At 35.1% G+C, this 18,449-nt stretch overlaps 1 protein-coding gene across 5 annotated transcripts in view; it reads right to left on the bottom strand.

Annotated features, from left to right (window-relative positions):
* Window positions 1-617: 617 nt before the first annotated feature.
* Window positions 618-18,449, bottom strand: part of Mps1 (dual specificity protein kinase monopolar spindle 1) — a 199,875-nt gene continuing 182,043 nt past the window's right edge. For 4 of the 5 annotated variants that reach the window (XM_090393600.1, XM_090393598.1, XM_090393601.1 and 1 more), the window contains exons 14-15: window positions 5,553-5,656; window positions 618-856 (exon numbers count right to left, since the gene is read on the bottom strand). In XM_090393600.1, the coding sequence (XP_090249726.1) occupies window positions 821-856; window positions 5,553-5,656 (140 nt within the window). In that variant the 3' untranslated portion in view covers window positions 618-820. Of the gene's footprint in view, window positions 857-5,552; window positions 5,657-18,449 lie in introns of those variants that run through there. The other variant, XR_016548404.1, reaches the window with a different exon arrangement.

The raw sequence follows: 18,449 nt of genomic DNA, 5'->3' as shown, positions 1-18,449 counted from the left end.
CACACAGTACTCTTGCTATGCTAAAATAAATTCGATATAGCAAACTAACCACTATAATGAATAATGAAGGAAACAAACATATCCCTACTTCATGTTAGTCTAACTGAATTTTCCAGAAAAACTATTCTAAATTTAGTCAAATCTAGTTAAATGATGTTACTTGTAGAGGATGCATCCCTTCCCTTCATTAAGTCCAATTAATTAAGTGAAAAATTTCAGAGGACCATCACAACACATAAGACACAATTGTATGCCAAATTTAATCAAAGCAAGTTAAACACAAGGCAGCCCTATAAAGATGTCTATGGATGACAAGGGATTTTTTTTGTTGTTGTAATTTTTAAAATACTCCAGTTTTCTTTAACTGGATTAAAGACTGCAAATTGCAGATTGTGTCCTGTTAAATGAGAATGGCACACAATACTGGAAGTGGAGTTACAATAGGTCAAATTTTGTCCCAAATGATTCTTGTAATAAGATTAGTTAATAAACTTGCTATAGTACTATATTATACTACATACTAGACAGAGATAAATTTCAAGAGAAATAATTCCAGTTCTCTCCAAACATACTGAAAGCATAATCAGAATTTTTAAATATTTACTGTTAAGACAGAATTACAATTTCAAAAAAAATGACATTTAATACTTTTGTACAAATATTACAAAATGCTTACATCATTATACAATGATTATTTTGTTTACATTAATGACTCAGAAGAAAATGAAAAAAAAAACAAAAAAACAATTGAAACATGACAAACATGTGCTGAATTTGCTTTAGATATAAATGACTTGAACTTGAATGCTTGGATTCCTTACTACTGTTTATTTTCAGACTGTAATATATCCACTATCTAGAAGAAGAAAAAAAATATATAATAAAGAATACAAAAACAAAAGTATTACTTGTAATGTGACATATTATTATTTAAACATTATACCAAAAGACAGTAATTCATTATTTCATCTAGAGCTGCATTCACTAACATAGCTGGAGACGTGTTTTTTTTTTTTTTTTTTTTTTTTTTTTTTTTCAGTGTCATGCAGCCCATGTATATACTCTGCTCAGAAAAAAGTCAACAGACACCATAGTGTGAGGAACAAACAGCCATCGCAACTACCTTAAGATGTAAGACCTCCCTTTTGCTGAAATGACTGCAATCCTATGGGGAGCATACTTTCCACAAGTGTACAATAGTAATCAATAGGAATTTTGGACCATTCTTCCTGTAGGCATGTAATGAGGTCTTGGACTGTTTTGGGGTGGAAGTCCCTTGACCTCAATCGATGCTCCATCTCACAGATGTTCAATAGGTTTAATATCAGAACTCTAACAAGTGTGGTGCTGTTCATGTCCACAAACCATGTAGTTACAGCAGCATTATGACACAGTGCATTATCTTGCTGAAAGAAACAATCGTCAGTTCCATAGAAACACCACAAAGTAGGAAGCATTGCACTGTCCAGATACCTCTCAGAGTTCAATGTAAGTGGCATCACAAACAGAGCTCTGAGGCCTAACCAGGACCATACCATCACACTGCCACCTCTGAATTTGATAGCTATGGTACAGAGCACCTACAACTAAAAAATATCAAACCCAGAGTACATAGTGTTGTGTCCCGATTTATGATTATTATTCTATCTAGTGAAATTCTGCTTATCTATATTCAACTTTTATCTATGTACGAGATATCACCCCAAAATACAAATATTTAAGCTATTTCTCCCCTTAGCGTCCCTAATATTTATATTATACTGCGCCTTTTGGGACATTTAGTTTGAGATATTAAATACAAAAACAAGGAGCAATTACTAAAATATGTCTGAATGTGAAACAATATTGCAGTCGTGCCACTTTATCTCGTTACTCATTTAAATATTCTCCCCTCCCACGTGATTAGGTTCGTACGTTTTCAAGTGGCGCATTGGGCAGCAATTTCAGACAACTGTTTTATTAATGAACAAAGGTTTATTAAACTCATTAGTATGGTACAATTTGATTTCTAATATAATTCAATTCAAATACTAAGAATATTTACCAAATAAAATTAGCTTATCACAAGTATTTCGCTAAGATCCTATATGGGTATTACGATCATGCTGCCATAACAAATTCAACACATACAATCATATGTATAATCCCAGATCTAATTAACACCTTAGTTAACCCTATATTAGTCTTAATATACGCTACATGCTGTAGCACATGGACATATGTGATCGATTCACTCTATATAACTATCAAAAACTATGTAGATTAAATTATCCTTTCACTGTACTAACACATAACTTTGACATTTAAAACTTTCCTATACGTTACAATACACATGCATAATTCTCAGGACACGTGAATTACTTATATAATATTAATATTAAAATACTTTCATTATAATCAGTCATGTACTAAAGTCCTAGTACAAATTTCCTTAGTCTCTTCAACAGTTCAGTAATAGAATAATGATTACAATCACAGACGATTTTTTTAGTTAACACGAGATTTTTACAGTACCTTTTTTCTTCTGTTTTCTATATTGGCCTCTACCTTTTTTTTTTTCCGATTGTGCTATCCTGGTATGATCTCTCCTATAATCTGTCACTCCTAAATTCCTTTGGCATTAAATGCGATCTTTACTTTTTGTACTTGAATTACGGACACTTTTAGAATCATCCATACAATGGCTGTGAAACTCACCACACAGACACAGACTTCTTTACAGATTTCCTTTTTTCATAGTTGTCACTGGATGATGAAACACATAGATAATACCTTCTTTCCTTTAGCTAAATGGCATGCCTCGTTTCTTACCATAGGAAATACGGAATCAAAATCCCGCTCACTACTTGTTCCCTTGTTGTGTCGGACGGAGATATAACTCCAACCCTGCCACTCAGGAAAACCACGTAAAAACCTATACGAAGGAGCTCGTGAAGATACTATCTGGGAAAAAGCCTCGTGGGTGGGGTTTCCAACCCTTTTATACCTTGACCCCCCTACCAGCACCTTCTTTAATTTCTTTTCTCCACCCCTTACTGGATTCGACTTCACCGACCAATTAGGATGGCGTTTTTCTGCCAAACATCCTGAGGTCGGCAAGCACGCGACTGACACGTGATGATGTCTCAATCCAGGAATTGACCCAGAGCGATAGTCTATTGTTTTCTTTTGCTAGCCTCTATATTAATCCCCCTTCCAAAATTTTTCTATGAATTTACTTAATATTTTAATCTCTAGCCTCTCACATACAATTTCTTATGACTAATCCTTTCTGTCTTACTTAGCTAATTTTTTTCTTATCACAACTGTAATATATTCCTTCTTTTATTAGTTAGTTCAACAAACACTTTTTTGTTATATATTTTACTTGGATGCAAGAATATTTTTCTTTCTTTAAATAATTATCTATTAGCTTTTATACAGGGGTTTTATTTTATTTTCATGTTACACCATGATAACTCGAAATTCCACATAGTGAAGGTATCAGGGTGTAACAATGGTAATCTGGTAAGCATTCACTGAGCATCTGCCACACCCATCCATCTTACTCGGTAAAGAGTGTAGCATGATTCATTGTTCCATAACACAGCTTTCCAAGCTTCCACGTCCCATTGTACATGCTCTTTATACCACTGAATGCTGCATATTGGTTCAGTTAATGTGGGGTTTGCGTATTGCAGTTGTACCACGGAAACCCATGTTGTGAGTCTCACAGTTCTGAATGTTTTTGTGCAGATCCATGTTGCAGACCCAGTAAATGCCAGGAACTCCACATTCAATGTGTCAGCTGATGAATTCTGGCTTTTTGCATATTATCCTTCACAGCACCCTACAGTCATGTTCAGCAAGTGTGGTAAGTCGTTCACTGTGGGTAACACTTGCAATTGACTCACTTTCATATCAGAATGGCATCACTGATTATTAACTTGGGGTGGCTGAATTTGTTAACAATTTGCCAAAAAGTTAGGCCTGCAACATGGAATCCTATCACAACACCTCTTTCAAACCCTGTCAGTTCCCTTCTCACAACCATTTCACCAGGACACACAGTTGCACCGACTTGGGAGTATCATATTCTTCTCATTTATACTGGCTACAAACATGTGACTGGTTACATGGCATGATGCACCTTATGGGTTTCTGCTGACTTCTTTCCACGCAGTGTATATACCATTTACTTTGAAAAAGTAAATAAGCAACTTTGTAATGCCAATAAAAATATCTGATATCAGTTAAGCAGTGAGTGTAGACAAAGTTTGTACTGTTTAATGAGATGTGCATGTTGTATATGCACATCTTATTAAATTTAAATGATAGCACATTTCTATTGTTCAACTTAACTTTTTTTTTAATTTATAACTTGATTATTTATTGGCAGTTCATATGCCATATTTAAATTGTTATATTTTCTGCAGACCATTAATTGTTTTTCAAGGACTGGACCATAGACCACATTTTGGGAAATGTGGATCTAGAGTGACAATGGTATGCAATATGAATCACCAAATGAACATAGCCAGACTTTTCCACCTAATTTTAATCAATACGGTATTTTTTTATTACTTCCTTTATGTTGATCCCACCATGAAAGATTAACATATCACATTAACACTATAGCGGGCTAAGGGTTAGATAGATAACCTGAAAACCTACTCTACAGATCGAAGACAGAACTTTTTCATGATTTCAAGCATCAAAATAAGTAAAATAGCAGTTTCATACTGAGTAATCATCTACCACCTGATACACTAAAAAATTTCCATTTCATTGTGGCATGAATTTTTGTGGTGTGGAGAGTAGGGATGCTATCCACTCAATTAGCCAGGCCAGAAAATATAAATAATAATCATACATTTTTAGATAATGTAATTAACTATACTCGCAAAAGTATTTAGGCAGGCTTCCAATACCAGACCTGTAATGAATGGATGTGCACTGACCTAACTTCAGACAATCTCTGTACAAAGTTAATATAAAGTGTGCAGAGAACCACTACACACGGTGAGAGAAACCAATATGGGCTGCAGTTATAAGCTGACAGCCTTTTGAAAAGTGCACTGAATGCAGTAGTCATAGCTATGATACAAAACAAGTTTTGTAATCAAATGGCTCTACATCAACATCACAGGTTAAGATTCCATTAGAACATCCTTTACTTTCCCATGGAATACTTAAAGATGAACTTGGGATGCAAGGTCAGGGTACAGATAATGTCTCCCTGCTTTGGTTGAGGACTGCTATATTCAAGTGCTGCATTAGATAGTCTGATTTTAGATAATAATCTTAGATAATTTGGAAGTCTGCTCTAGGAGAAAAAAAAAAAGAAAAAAAAGGTTTGTTTTCAAGCCATTTCATTCCTCTAAAAAGAAGTGTCCTGCACAGGGACATCTACCTAAATTTGTGGGGAATCTTCTCAAGAGGGTCAGAACTATCACTGATAAATTACAAGTGTGCAAATACTTCAGAGAGTATAGTCCGTGTTTTCTTTTCCAGCTATTTTTCTGAGCTTTCCTCTATAATATAAAACAAAAAAAATTAAAACAATATATAACCTGAGAAATTTTGCCAATTCTTCGTGGTGTCAAAGTATGAAGTCTAGCAATGACTGATTGCAGAGAGCCAGAAGGTCCAGTGGGTTGTACTGCTTCTGTGCTACCTATTAAATAAAGAAATAACTCGGAATAAATAAATAAGTTATAATTAGAACAGCTAAAGCTTTTCAAATACACATATAGGTCTACATCAGAAAAAAACATTGTTAAATACAACTGACAAATTTTAGCATTCTGTTTTAATATTAATCTTAGACATTAGAAATTGGATAATTTACAGTATACCAGTGTTTTGTGTGTGCGCACAAAACACTGGTATACAAGCATTGTAATGTGTAGTGTTTTTGCATTTGGATCAGTTGTCATGTTAATGTTCCTTCAGGATCTTAAACTGGTCAAAAACAGAAAAAGAATTTCCTGATACACACACACACACACACACACAGCTAATTCTCTTTTTAAGCAGTTTTTTTTTTTTTTACACAAGTTCGAAATAACCCAGTTTAGAAAACAAAAGTAATTATATTTTTACAAGGTATATTTTGATTTAACACTGTTCAAATGGTACTTATTTTTAAAATTTCTGTTTGAATTCAGTTCTGTTAAAAAGGGCATTTCCATTATAATTATCATGTCCTAGAATGGAACATATGTACTTAAACTTGAATTTTGGGGAGCCCCCCCCCTCAATGTTTTAAATATCAGGGATTACTTTAAGCTACAGAATGTAGACAATTATGGCGACAACAAAAAAAATCAATTTTTGTAATTACGATTCCCCGAAGTAAAGTTGACAGATGATCTGTTATAATCTCTTGCCACTGGTTCCTGTAAGCAGAAGGGTGCCATGCTAATTCCTCGAAGTTAAGTTGGACCATTACAGGTGGCTCGCCTATATAAAGCTTCTTGAAAGGAGTTAAGCTGTTTGCTAAACAATCATTTCTTGTTTACAATTTGAAATGTTTACACGTTGTGTGTTTTGTTCATGCAATAGAGTTGTTAGACAGGTATGTATTAAATTTTGAAGTTTTGCATGCATAATATCAAATTAATAAAATTAATTATTATTTTCAGATATTTTCGTAATATTACCCCATTAATCATGATATCAGATAATTCAGTTAGAAGAAGAAAAGCCATTTCTTTAGAAACTAAGATCCAAATTTTAGATCATTTAGCAGCTGGAGAAGGTTCAACATCCTTAGGGAAATATTTTGGGTTGAACGAAGCTACAGTGAGAATGCTTAAGAAAAATGAAGGGACCATTAGAAAATCTGTTCTTTATGAAACAAAATTAGGTGCCAAGTCGTCATCGTATACAAGAGACATAAAAGCGAAGATGGAAAAAGCTCTAATGATGTGGATAGAAGATTGCTCACAAAAGGAATACCTTTAGACAAAAATGTCATCAAACAGAAAGCATTACGGCTGTATAAACAGATTCAGGAAAAGGAGCCAACAACATCAAACAATTGTGATTTTTTTGCAAGCACATGTTGGCTTACAAAATTTCTTAATTTTCGCATTATCAGAATTGAAACCCTCAACTTTAAATGCATGCTGGAAAGCTACTTGGCCACAATATGTGGAAAAGGAAAAACCCTGAACCTTTGCATACAACTGAATATCCCAATATCATCAGATTAGCACATGCAGTTGGTGGAGAAGGATTTGATGATTTTTCGTCTGCAGATATTGAAGAATTGATGGCTGACAAGGCTGTTAAGTGATAACAAAACAATAGAAGCAGTCCTTCAGCATCTCGATGAAAAAGAAAAAAGTGAGGATGATGATGAAGAGATTCCACTCACTGCAGGATTAATTAAAGAACTTCAAATGACTAGTAAATTGCAAAGTCATTTTCTTGCACATGATCCAAATACTGAACGAGCTGAACACGTATGGTGCAATATGAAGAATCATACAAAAATCTAGTCAAAGCAGGATTGCAACGATTAATTACAGAAATCAGCCTTCAGAATTATTGGAAATTAGTACTAATTTAGTTCCTTTTACTGAAGAAAATATTTCACCATTGCAGTGTGAACAAGACGGCCAAAGTGTTTCAAGTGTTGGAAGTGATTTAATTCCAATCTCACACAAAAGAATGCGATAATTGTCAGAAAGTGACAGCAAATAAAATTTAATTAATAACCATATGCACGGGTGTATTTGGTGGGCCTTTTCGAATTTGTTTTTATTAGTGACACACTATTTCATTTAAGAAAGATACATACACACACACACACACTTTAAATAAGTATTTAAAATAAAAAATATTCCATTAAAATTAAATGGAGTTTTATTTAATTATTTTTGTTTTGCTTGAAAATAACTTATTGTTCGTATCAAGTTTTCACATCTCCATTCTTCTATTTTTTTCATATGCATTGTATTCTTTTTTTTACACATTTACACATTTTTTTCTGAAACCAATCTACCATGTAAATGGAGAATTTGTGTTGTGTGTTTTGACCAAATGAAGGTACTTCGGAGAACATTAACATGCAGAAGACTATATTCCAAACATAGATAGAATGAAAGAGAAGTCAATTCTATTGGATTTAAAGGTGGACTTGTGAATGCATGTTGATCAGCAGCTGTTCACTTTTACAAGTCTAGAGGAAGTTTTTGGTTTATTTAGATTCATGCCCAAAGCAACTCAGGGCTATGAGGCCAGTGTATTACGTATGTTAATTGTGTTCTAATGGAAAGTTTGCCTGTTCTGAGGAATGAAAAACTCAAGTTCTGGGAGGTGGGAAAACCCTCTACCTCCATATGTGACTGGCTAACTCACCTTCAGATGAAAAGCTCTCGCATTCCTCCTCCACTCTCTCCACCTAGGGAGTGGAGGAGGGATGCAAAACCAATTCAACAAAATATGGAAGAGTACCTATTTAAAAAAAAAAAAATGCATAATGCAGATACAGAATAGCTGTGATAAAGTGTTTGGAGTAAGCCTGTGAAGAGAAATCATCATTTGACTGGCATGCCCCTTTCTGGATAGCATTAAGAAGTTTTGGAAGTATTTGGTGCACTATTTCAAATATGAAAATGGTATTCTAAGGATCAAAAGATTTGGAATTAACATAGTGTTATCAGTTGTATAGATGAGCAGTAACATCTTGATTGGAAAAGGACACCAAGCTGGTTGAGGAAACTATTGGTATGATTTATTTGTATCAGAAAAAAGTTAGATGTTGAAAGTTTTTTTTTTTTCACTTAGTTATACTATAAATTAAAGATGCCAAGAAATTATATTCTTTATTTCATCCTTTATTCAAGTGTAAGCAAACAAAATTTGCATGTGAAGTAACTTCACGACTGGGCTACTTGTATACAGAGGCTAATGACTTCCCATTAATTACCTTAGTCTGGAAATATGGGCATTATCACAGGGAAAATAAAGCACCAAACTTGACAAACTCCTCACTCTATAGAACAGGGATTACCAACTTTTTTGAGCTCTGGAGCACTTTTAAGATGAGGAAACAGTACTGGGGGCATTCTCCCCCCCCCCCCCCCCACACACACACCTTGCCATCTTTCTCAAAGCAATCAAACAATCAAGACAAATTTATGTTGTGGATAAATAAACAAAAGGATCATAGTAATTTTATTTTTATTTGAAAGGAACAACAATGTTTTAAATGAAATAAATTGTAAAGAAAACTGGATTTTAATGGGATCCTTGGAGTTGCATATCATTGACAAGTCCTTCATAGCTGGGAATATAATGTGATGTTGCAGCTGTCAACCAATCATCGAGATGTTCATCCTGTAGTCACAATCTGTATTTAGATTTTATGATGTTCATGGTGGAAATAAATGATTTGCACAAGTATGTTGATCCAAAAAATATCTTGTATGCACAACTTTTTAAAACAGGAAATCTTTCTCTATCCACTAACCTCCAAACGTTTATCACCTTTTTATGACTTTAATGCAATATGATTTCTCAGATCCAAAATTTCCAGTTCTACTCCTACTGTTGCATTGTTAAAGTTTATAATGAGTTCAGCAATTTCGATCACACTTACGTCTGTAAAAGGGTTTAAAAAAAAAGTTACCATTGGCTCAATGGTGTAAAACTGCTGAAACCTCTTGTCAAATTATTCCTGAGGCACTTTAAATGATTGAGAGATTTCTGCTCCAAATGATATATCCACAAAGTCATCTTCTCTCTGAATGATCTGACCAAACTTATAATCGCAGTGTGTTTACCCCTTTCATTGAAGTCCAAAGTTTAGATAATTTAATTTTTCTATGATATCCATAAGAAAACCCAAATCCATTAACCAAAAAGGATCACTTATCCTCATAGTTCTATCCTTTGGAACTGAGAAATTCTTTTATCTCTTCAATCAAACTCACAAATCTTGAAAGTACTTCTCCTTTGCTTAGCCAGTGAAGTTTGGAATGAAGAATAGACATTTTTAGTTACATTGTTGGTAAGGAGAGGTTGGAGAGGCTTTAACTGAGTTCATTATTTTTAGAACCATTTTCATAATGTGATTGAAGAAGAGAACTTCATCACACAATGCTTCTTGATGAATAATGCAATGGTATGATGTAAAGATCAGAATAGGGAATCTATTGTTTCGATGTATTGTTTAAATGTACTGTAAGTTTCCATTCCTGTTTGTTTGGCCATTCATGGGCAATAATTTTAACAGCTCTTCCCTAACAGAAAAGTCATCAAATACCATTCTCATTAAAACAGCCGATTCCACTGTATCATATATTCGCTGACTCATCAAATTGCAGAGAAAAGTAGTATTCACATTTTCCTATATCATTTTTCATTTGGACTTGCATGTCAAGAGAACTTCAGCTCAATCGCCTTGTGATTGTTTTATTTGAAAGCTATGGGTCTGATAGTGCTGTCATAATTTCTTGTTTTTAAAGCCCTCATATAAAGAATCTGCTCCTGCAAGAAATGCCTCTTATCAATTCACCATCCTGATATGGTTTTTTCCTTTTTGCAATTAAGTGACTAATTTTATAAAAAAAAACAATGGTGGCATTTTTATGCTTTACTATTGGTCTAATAAAAACTGTTGAGATGTAAGTTTTGACTTTAGTTCACATACTTTTTTTTTCTCAGTTCAGAATTAACAGGATAGTTGTGGTCGAACAAGGGGTGATTAGTCTTGAAATGCAGCTCCACATTATGTTTCTTCATAATTGCAACAGAACTGCAATCCACACACACACACACACACACACACACACTTGTCTTATTTTAACAAAGCAGTAGGCTTCTTCCCATTCAGATTGATAATTACATATTTTCTCTTTATTACTATCCACATTCGTTTTAGAGGAGGAAGATAACTGTTTAAAACCCAAAAACTGCTCACAAAGATGCACTCAAACTCAATAATACTGACTTTTAGCTGAAGAGTAAAATGTGAAGAGAAAGACACTGCTTAACACTGAAAGCAAGCAACTTTTTATGCAGAATCTTCCTATGCTGATTTCCCACCAATGAATCTCCCGCCAGTTGATTTACCTCAATAAAATCAATAGAATAATAGAGGATTCTATGTGGCTAAGTGGGCACCTCTGGCAGGTGCCTGCAGGCATAGGGTTGGTAACCCCTGCTATAGAAGAACAGTAAAGAGAGATCAGTGTTTAAGTATTAGTTATAGAAGATCATGAATACAGATAGAGCCTACAACATTCCCAGTACATCAAAAAAAAGGAGTAAAGAACTGCTCCACCTGGGGCATATGCTCTCGCCCTTAATGGGTACAAACTGAAGACGATTAACAAAATTATTGATATGCCTCCGAAATCTCCTTTACATAAAAGAAGATTTCAAGAATGCAATTATATTACTTTACATCAAGAATGTTATAGATAAAGCTACAACATTCCTTCATAATTACAATGTTAAACTGTCTTTTTTTTTTTTTTTTTTTTTTTTTTGTCAATGTATAAGATCTCGAGGTTCTTACAGCTAGCAAAACTTCCACATACTACCAGGAATTTAAAATTTACTGCTCTTGTGTTATTTACTATGTAGGCCAGATGGGACAGTCTGGAAAATAAGCATATCCAAACATAGCAATGGTTGGGCGATTGGTAGAGCCTCTGCTACTAATGGCTCAGCAAAAAGTTAAACAAGTTTGAGCGTGGTTAGCAGTTGGAAAGGAATCAATAGTTCAATGCTGTTGGCATGCTCTCCCTCGATGAGTCTTTGGACTCCCTAGAGGTGTCACATAATAATAATAATATTGAGAAAAGAAGACAGCAGAAATTAGGATTAGCTTTTCACACATCAAACACAGGCCACCAAGTAATTTTGCATGAAACAAAAATGCCATATGTTGATCACAATTGTTTCCCAAGAAAGTTTAAAGAAGTCTCAAAAATGCTTCGTATCCCCACACAATGTAATAAAAACAAAGGTTTAATCCTCCATCAAGTTTGGTCTGCTTTCATCAAAAATATAACAACTGCAGACCTGGGATATGACATGTGTCATGCCACAGAACATGACAGCAACAAAAATTGCATTGTTCCAACGAGCACATAGTAATTACCGTATATTATCGGGTATAATGCGAAAAATTTATGGTTAAAATTAATGGTCTAAAGTTAGGGGTTCGCATTATATGTGGATCTTAAAAAATATAACATTTTATTAGACTTACACACAGAATATATACTACCTAATGCAACCCTATCTACAAGACACACTCACATTCGGCGACCGAGCGCATCATATCTGCGCATAAAGCCAGTAACGTAAGTAGTACTAATATCCCGCCCCCTTGGTGGGATATTAGCACAGTTATATCGGTTTAACCACAGTTCATTTTAAATATTATTCGTTAAACAAACCTAGCCTGAAAATGAGCCAACAGAAACGTAAACATTCATCTTTTGAAGCAGGATTTAAATTGCGTGTCATGCAGTTTTGCAGAAAAACATAACAACGTTGCCAAGAGAGAATTTGATGTAGCAGAGAGTAATATTAGACTTTGGCGTAAGCAAAAAGACAGTCTTGAAAAAATCCCCAAAACGAAACGTGCCCGTCATGGAGATGTAACATCCTTTCCAAAACTCTAAGAACAGCTAAATGAATGGATTTTGATGCAACGACAAGATGGCATTATAGTAACAAGAAATGCAATTCGTTTGAGTTCTACAACTCAAGAATGGTAAATTTAAGGACACACCAGGTATTTCATCTTTTCTTGCTTCACCTGGGTGGTGCAACAGATTTATGAAACGCAAAGCATTAACATTACAACACCGAACAAAAATTGCACAGAAGTTACCAAGCAGCTTGAAGAAAAAGTGGAGTCCTTCCATAAATTTATCATAAAATTACGGAAGTGTCACGGATATGAACTTTCCCAAATAGGCAATATGGATGAGACACCCATGTACTTTGATATGCCTGGGAATCTAACAGTAAACTCAGTTGGTGAAAAGAGTGTCCTCATAAAAACAACGGGACATGAAAAAATGCATTTTACCGTTGTTCTAGCATGCATGGCAAACGGAACCAAATTAAAGCCAACAGTGATATTTAAAAGGAAGACAATTCCGAAGCATATGAGAAAAGAAATTCTCATATGTTAAATAATAAAGGCACTAGACAAAAGCTCTTATGACAGAGAAGTACAGTGATTTTTTTTTAATGTACATAAACAAATCAAAAGATTACATGGATAAAAATGAACCTGTCCTTTGATTTGGAAGGTAATGACATCAATTTTTTTGGGGTGCTTAAGGGTCAAAGCTGTATAACTGAGAGGAGACCTCCACATAGCCTTTAAAGGAATGCGGAGAACCGACCAGGGCTTCTGACCTAATGTCCAATCCTCACCTTCTCGTGGTGCACCCTGTTGGGTATCTACTTTGATACTGAACGAACGAGGATGGGCTGGCAATTTGGGATTTAGCCGACCAAATTGTATTCTTATTGGTTAAACCAAAATAAAAAATGATGGTACAACATGACAAAATTTCATGCCGGCTGGGGCGTCGCCCGGTTAAACAAGGCCCCCGTTGTTTTCGCCAGGGAACCAGGGTGAACAGCGAAAAGTCAGCTACTGGAACAAATCTGAAAACAAACCCCAACTCAACATCACCCGAGTTAAAGATCGGTACTATCAACGTAAGAAGCCTGAATGGCAAAGAAATGGAGCTAGCTGAAGAATTAGATAAGTACCAGATCGACATAATAGGAGTGACTGAAACAAAAAAGACCAAAACTGGCGAGATCTTTCTGAGCAATAAATACAAAATGTTATATTCAGGCAATGACAATCAAGGAAAAGAAGGAGTAGCCATAGTATTCAACACAAAATACGAGGCTAATCTTCTTGAATGGCAGTCAGTCTCAAGTAGAGTAATGTGGGCAAATATGAGAATGGGGAACTGGACAATGAGACTTATTTGTGCCTATGGTCCCACAGAAGGTTCTACTAAGGTAGAAGTGGAGGAATTTTTTGAGGCTTTAGAAAAAACAACTGACACAATGAAAAATGAAAAGTTGGTCCTTGTTGGGGATCTAAATAGTAGAGTAGGAAATGATTATGAGACATACAAAAATATTTTGGGAAAATTTGGAGAAAAGAGCAAAGCTAATAATAATGGCAAATATCTGTTGGATTTCTGCTCAGGACATGGACTGGTTATTACTAACACCATGTTCCAACATAAAAATGTGCACAAATTCACATGGAGAGAAGAGGCTAGGAATAAGAAAAGTCTCATTGACTATGTTATTGTTGATAGTGATGTTTTCTCCCTGGTGCAGGACACCAGAGTGTACAGAGGATTTGAAATTGGAAGTGATCACTATTTAGTCTTGAGCAGGATAAAATTGAACTTCATATTGAAAAGAATAACATGTAAGAAAGTTTTAAAGCGAATAAAAGTTGAGCAGCTCTCAGATGTGAACTGTAGACTAAAATACAGAAATATTATTGAAAAGAAAATGAAAGAGTTTGAGAACAGGAATCAAACTTTGGAGATTCAGTGGCAAACTCTGAAGGAAACATTGATTGATTCTGCCAGAGAGGCATGTGGTGAGGTTGTGTGCAAGGATAAAAAAAATCAGAACTCCCTGGTGGACACAGGAAGTTAAAGAGGTAGTGAAGGAAAAGAAGAAAGCATATCAAAAGTTCCTGGCAAATAAGTCAGCTTTTACTCTTACAGAATACAGAGACAAATGTAAGAAAGCTAAACAGTGTGTAAAACTAGCTAAACAAAAGTCATGGGAGGACTTTGGCAAGAATATAGAAAATAAATATCAAGTAGGTGGCAAAATATTCTGGAGGTTGTTGAAGAAGCTTAGGAATGGAGGAAAGAGTGCTGTAAAAGGCATTAGAGATGATAAAGGTGAAATGAAAACAGGAGAAAAAGATATCCTTGAAGTATGGAGTAATTACTTTGAAAAACTGCTAAATGAAACAAGCAGTGATGACAGCACAGTGATAAAAAACACTGACCAGGCATGCAGTCAGGAATACATATCCATACTTGAAGTAGAAAAAGCCATCAAAGGCTTGAAATGTGGAAAGGCAGCAGGAGTAGATGATATTCGACTAGAAATGCTGAAGTATGGTGGTATAAGAGTCTTACAGTGGCTGCACTGCATAGTTCAGAAAGCCTGGACAGAGGGACGAATTCCCGATGATTGGAGTAGAGCTCTCATAGTACCTATATATAAAAAGGGAAATAAAACTGAATGTGAGAATTACAGAGGTATTTCCCTACTGAGTGTTCCTGGCAAGATCTATGCAAGTATACTTGAGAAACGGTTGAGAAGAATTGTGGAAGAAAAGCTTGGTGAAGAACAAGCTGGATTCAGGCCAAATAGAGGCTGTCAGGATCAGATCTTCACTTTACGACAAATAGTCGAGAAAGCATGGGAATATAACAAAGATCTGTATTTAAGTTTTGTCGATTTGGAAAAGGCATATGACAAGGTGCCAAGAGAGAAGCTATTCAATACGCTGCAGTTATATGGTGTCAATGGGGCATTATATCAAGCAATACTTAGTCTTTATTTGAGTTGTGAGTCAGCAGTTAGAATTGAAGGAAGTACAGGAAGATGGTTTAATATTAAATCTGGTGTGAGACAAGGATGTACATTATCCCCTCTGTTATTCATTATCTATATGGATCACATTATGAAGGAATGTGGTATTAAACCTGATATCAAAATTGGAGATGTTAATGTCAGCTCTTTGCTTTATGCGGATGATGTTATACTTCTAAATAAATCCGCTACAAGTCTGCAAGATTCTCTGACTAAATTGAATAGCTGTTGTAATAGATATGGTATGAAGGTCAGCAATAAAAAGACAAAGACAATGAAAATAGGCAGAATCATTGAAAATGTCAACTGTGTTGTGAATGGAGAACCTGTGGAACAAGTAAAACATTTCAGCTACTTAGGCACAATTTTTAATGAAGATGGCAATTTAAATATGGAAATAGACAACAGAATCAGCAAAGCTGGTATGGTGGGAAGTCAATTGAATAAATTCATATGGAATAAGAAAGAAATTAGTCGGAACACTAAATTAGCTGTATACAAGACTGTGTTCAAACCAATTTTAACTTATGGATCTGAGAGCTGGGTCAGAAGTAAAACACTTGACCAAAGACTAGAGACCGCAGATATGAGAGTCCTGAGAAAGATTAGAGGCGTGAACAGATGGCATCAATGGCAATATCATATTAAAAATGAGGATATTAGGAAAGAACTTGACATTGTCAGCATCCAGGAATGCGTTAGCAGAGCTAATCTCAGATGGTATGGTCACTTAAATAGAATGGGAGAGGAAAGATTAGCAAAACAAGTGTTCTCTGCCAGGTTGGCAGGAAAACGACCCAGAGGAAGACCAAGATATAGGTGGATTGATACGGTACAAAGTGCCTTAGACGATAGAAATATAAGATCTGATAATGTTGGAGTCTTGACAAGTAACAGACTGATTTGGAGGAAAATTGTAGATAGGAAGTTAGTAATGATGTAATTTTTTCATGTAGTACTGTCATATCCTGTACACCCCTTGAGGGTACATGGCAGGAATTTGATGATGATGATGATGACATCAATTTAATTTCCGATTTGCAGCTGCTCGATGTCAGCTTGATTAAGCCGTTTAAAGATCACTTACGTGAAAAATGGAGAGAATGGATGTCATCTGGTTTGGTGAAGATGACAAAGGCTGGGAATTTTCAGAAGCCTGAGATCACCCTAGTCGCCAGCTGGATTAAAGAAGCTTGGGATTCGATACCATCTGAAATGATTCAATGCTCATTTCTTAAATGTGGAATAAGTAATTCAATGGATGGATCCAAAGATGACCTTATACGAAAGCGAGGATAACACACAACAAAATGGAGAGCGTGAAGACGATGACGACAACTGCTACACTCATAACACAATGTCTACAGATGAATTTATAAGTGAAATGTTTGATGACTCAAAAGATGAAGATTTTAAAGGATTTTGACATTTTATTTTAAAATAAATATTTCTTTCGTTAATTCATATTGTTTTATTTATAATGTTAGGGAACGAAATTCTTGTTGAGCCGTCTCTCTTCACTGCGTGCCGCTTAATTAGTGATAGCTTTGGGCCAGCTACCTCTGATTGGGTACCAGTGGAAATTGAACTGCCCACTCAGTCTCCAAAAGTTAGATGGGGCTAAACGGCCTCACCTATTCCCTACATATGGGAATAAAAAGATGTTAGCTGATTTTTTTTTTTAGCTGAGAACAAGATTAGCAGATCACATTATACGTGGCAATGGCATTTTAGGGCTAGTTTTCAAACAAAATTTCTAGTTCGCATTATACGCGATAATATATGGTAATACAACTATTTTTTTTTTCCTAGTCCCTTTGTGTGTACTAGTTGTGAAGTTCTGATAACATCTGCTATGTGTAATTAATTTTTTCTAGTCTTTTTATACAAGTTTTGTACCCATAATGATGCAAGTCCCAAGACTACAAAACTTGTAAGTCATGAGACTTGCAAAACGTGGATTATATTGTTTAGCTTAATAAACCTGTTTTATATTTAGAAGCGGGGTCTCAATACTGGAAATTAAACAAAGATTTGCTAAACCACAGAAATATTCATATTCATCTAAGACTGTACTATAATCAGGGAAATGGAGAAAGTTTGAGGAAGAGATAAAAAGTCGTTTATTATGTACAGCAAAAAGAGAACAGGGAAGTTCAAACCACAGGTGACATGTAGCATGGTACAGGAATCTGAAGAGAGGAAACTGTCCACCATGACCACCATGACATTAAGGACAAAACCACCCAGTTATAAAGGGTGAAAGATGGTCCACAAAGATGATAGTCCACTAAGTAGGTATCTTTGTGAGACCTAGTCAAACGCCTTGGAAATGTCAAGAGTTTTCCACAAGTTTTCTTAAAACCTTTTCATGGTTTGTGTCCAGAAGTGAGGAATGTGGATTAGGAAACCTGATGTAAACTCAGAGCAGGAAAATCCAGGCAGATTAAGTGGTAGACTGAGGACGAAGAAGTGCTATAGATGACTATAGCATTTATTTCCATTTATTTATTTTATTTCCATAATTTATTGGAATGATATCAAATGGAATGATAATTTAATGGCAGACTTCTTTTTTTTAATATTGGAAAGGGCTGAGTATAAGCTTGCTTTAATGCTGACAGACATGTAAGGCAAGTATGAAAGAATATACAAATGATATAGATTTTTGTGTTGACTATGAAGCACAACTGAAGAAATACCATCAAGACCAGAAGATCTGATAACATTTAAGATATTGAAGATTCTTTTGATTTCTTTCCAGTGAAAGGTCAAAGGGAGATGCAGTATACTGGTCTGATATAGTAAAGAACATCTGTGCAAGAGAA

The sequence above is a fragment of the Typopeltis vanoorti genome, chromosome 6 (assembly GCF_054136105.1).
Source record: "Typopeltis vanoorti isolate ZY-2024b chromosome 6, IOZ_Tvanoo_1.0, whole genome shotgun sequence".
In the NCBI taxonomy this organism is placed as follows: domain Eukaryota; kingdom Metazoa; phylum Arthropoda; class Arachnida; order Uropygi; family Thelyphonidae; genus Typopeltis; species Typopeltis vanoorti.
Note: the sequence above shows the minus strand (reverse complement) of the source record. Positions and strands in the feature narration are given on the sequence as shown.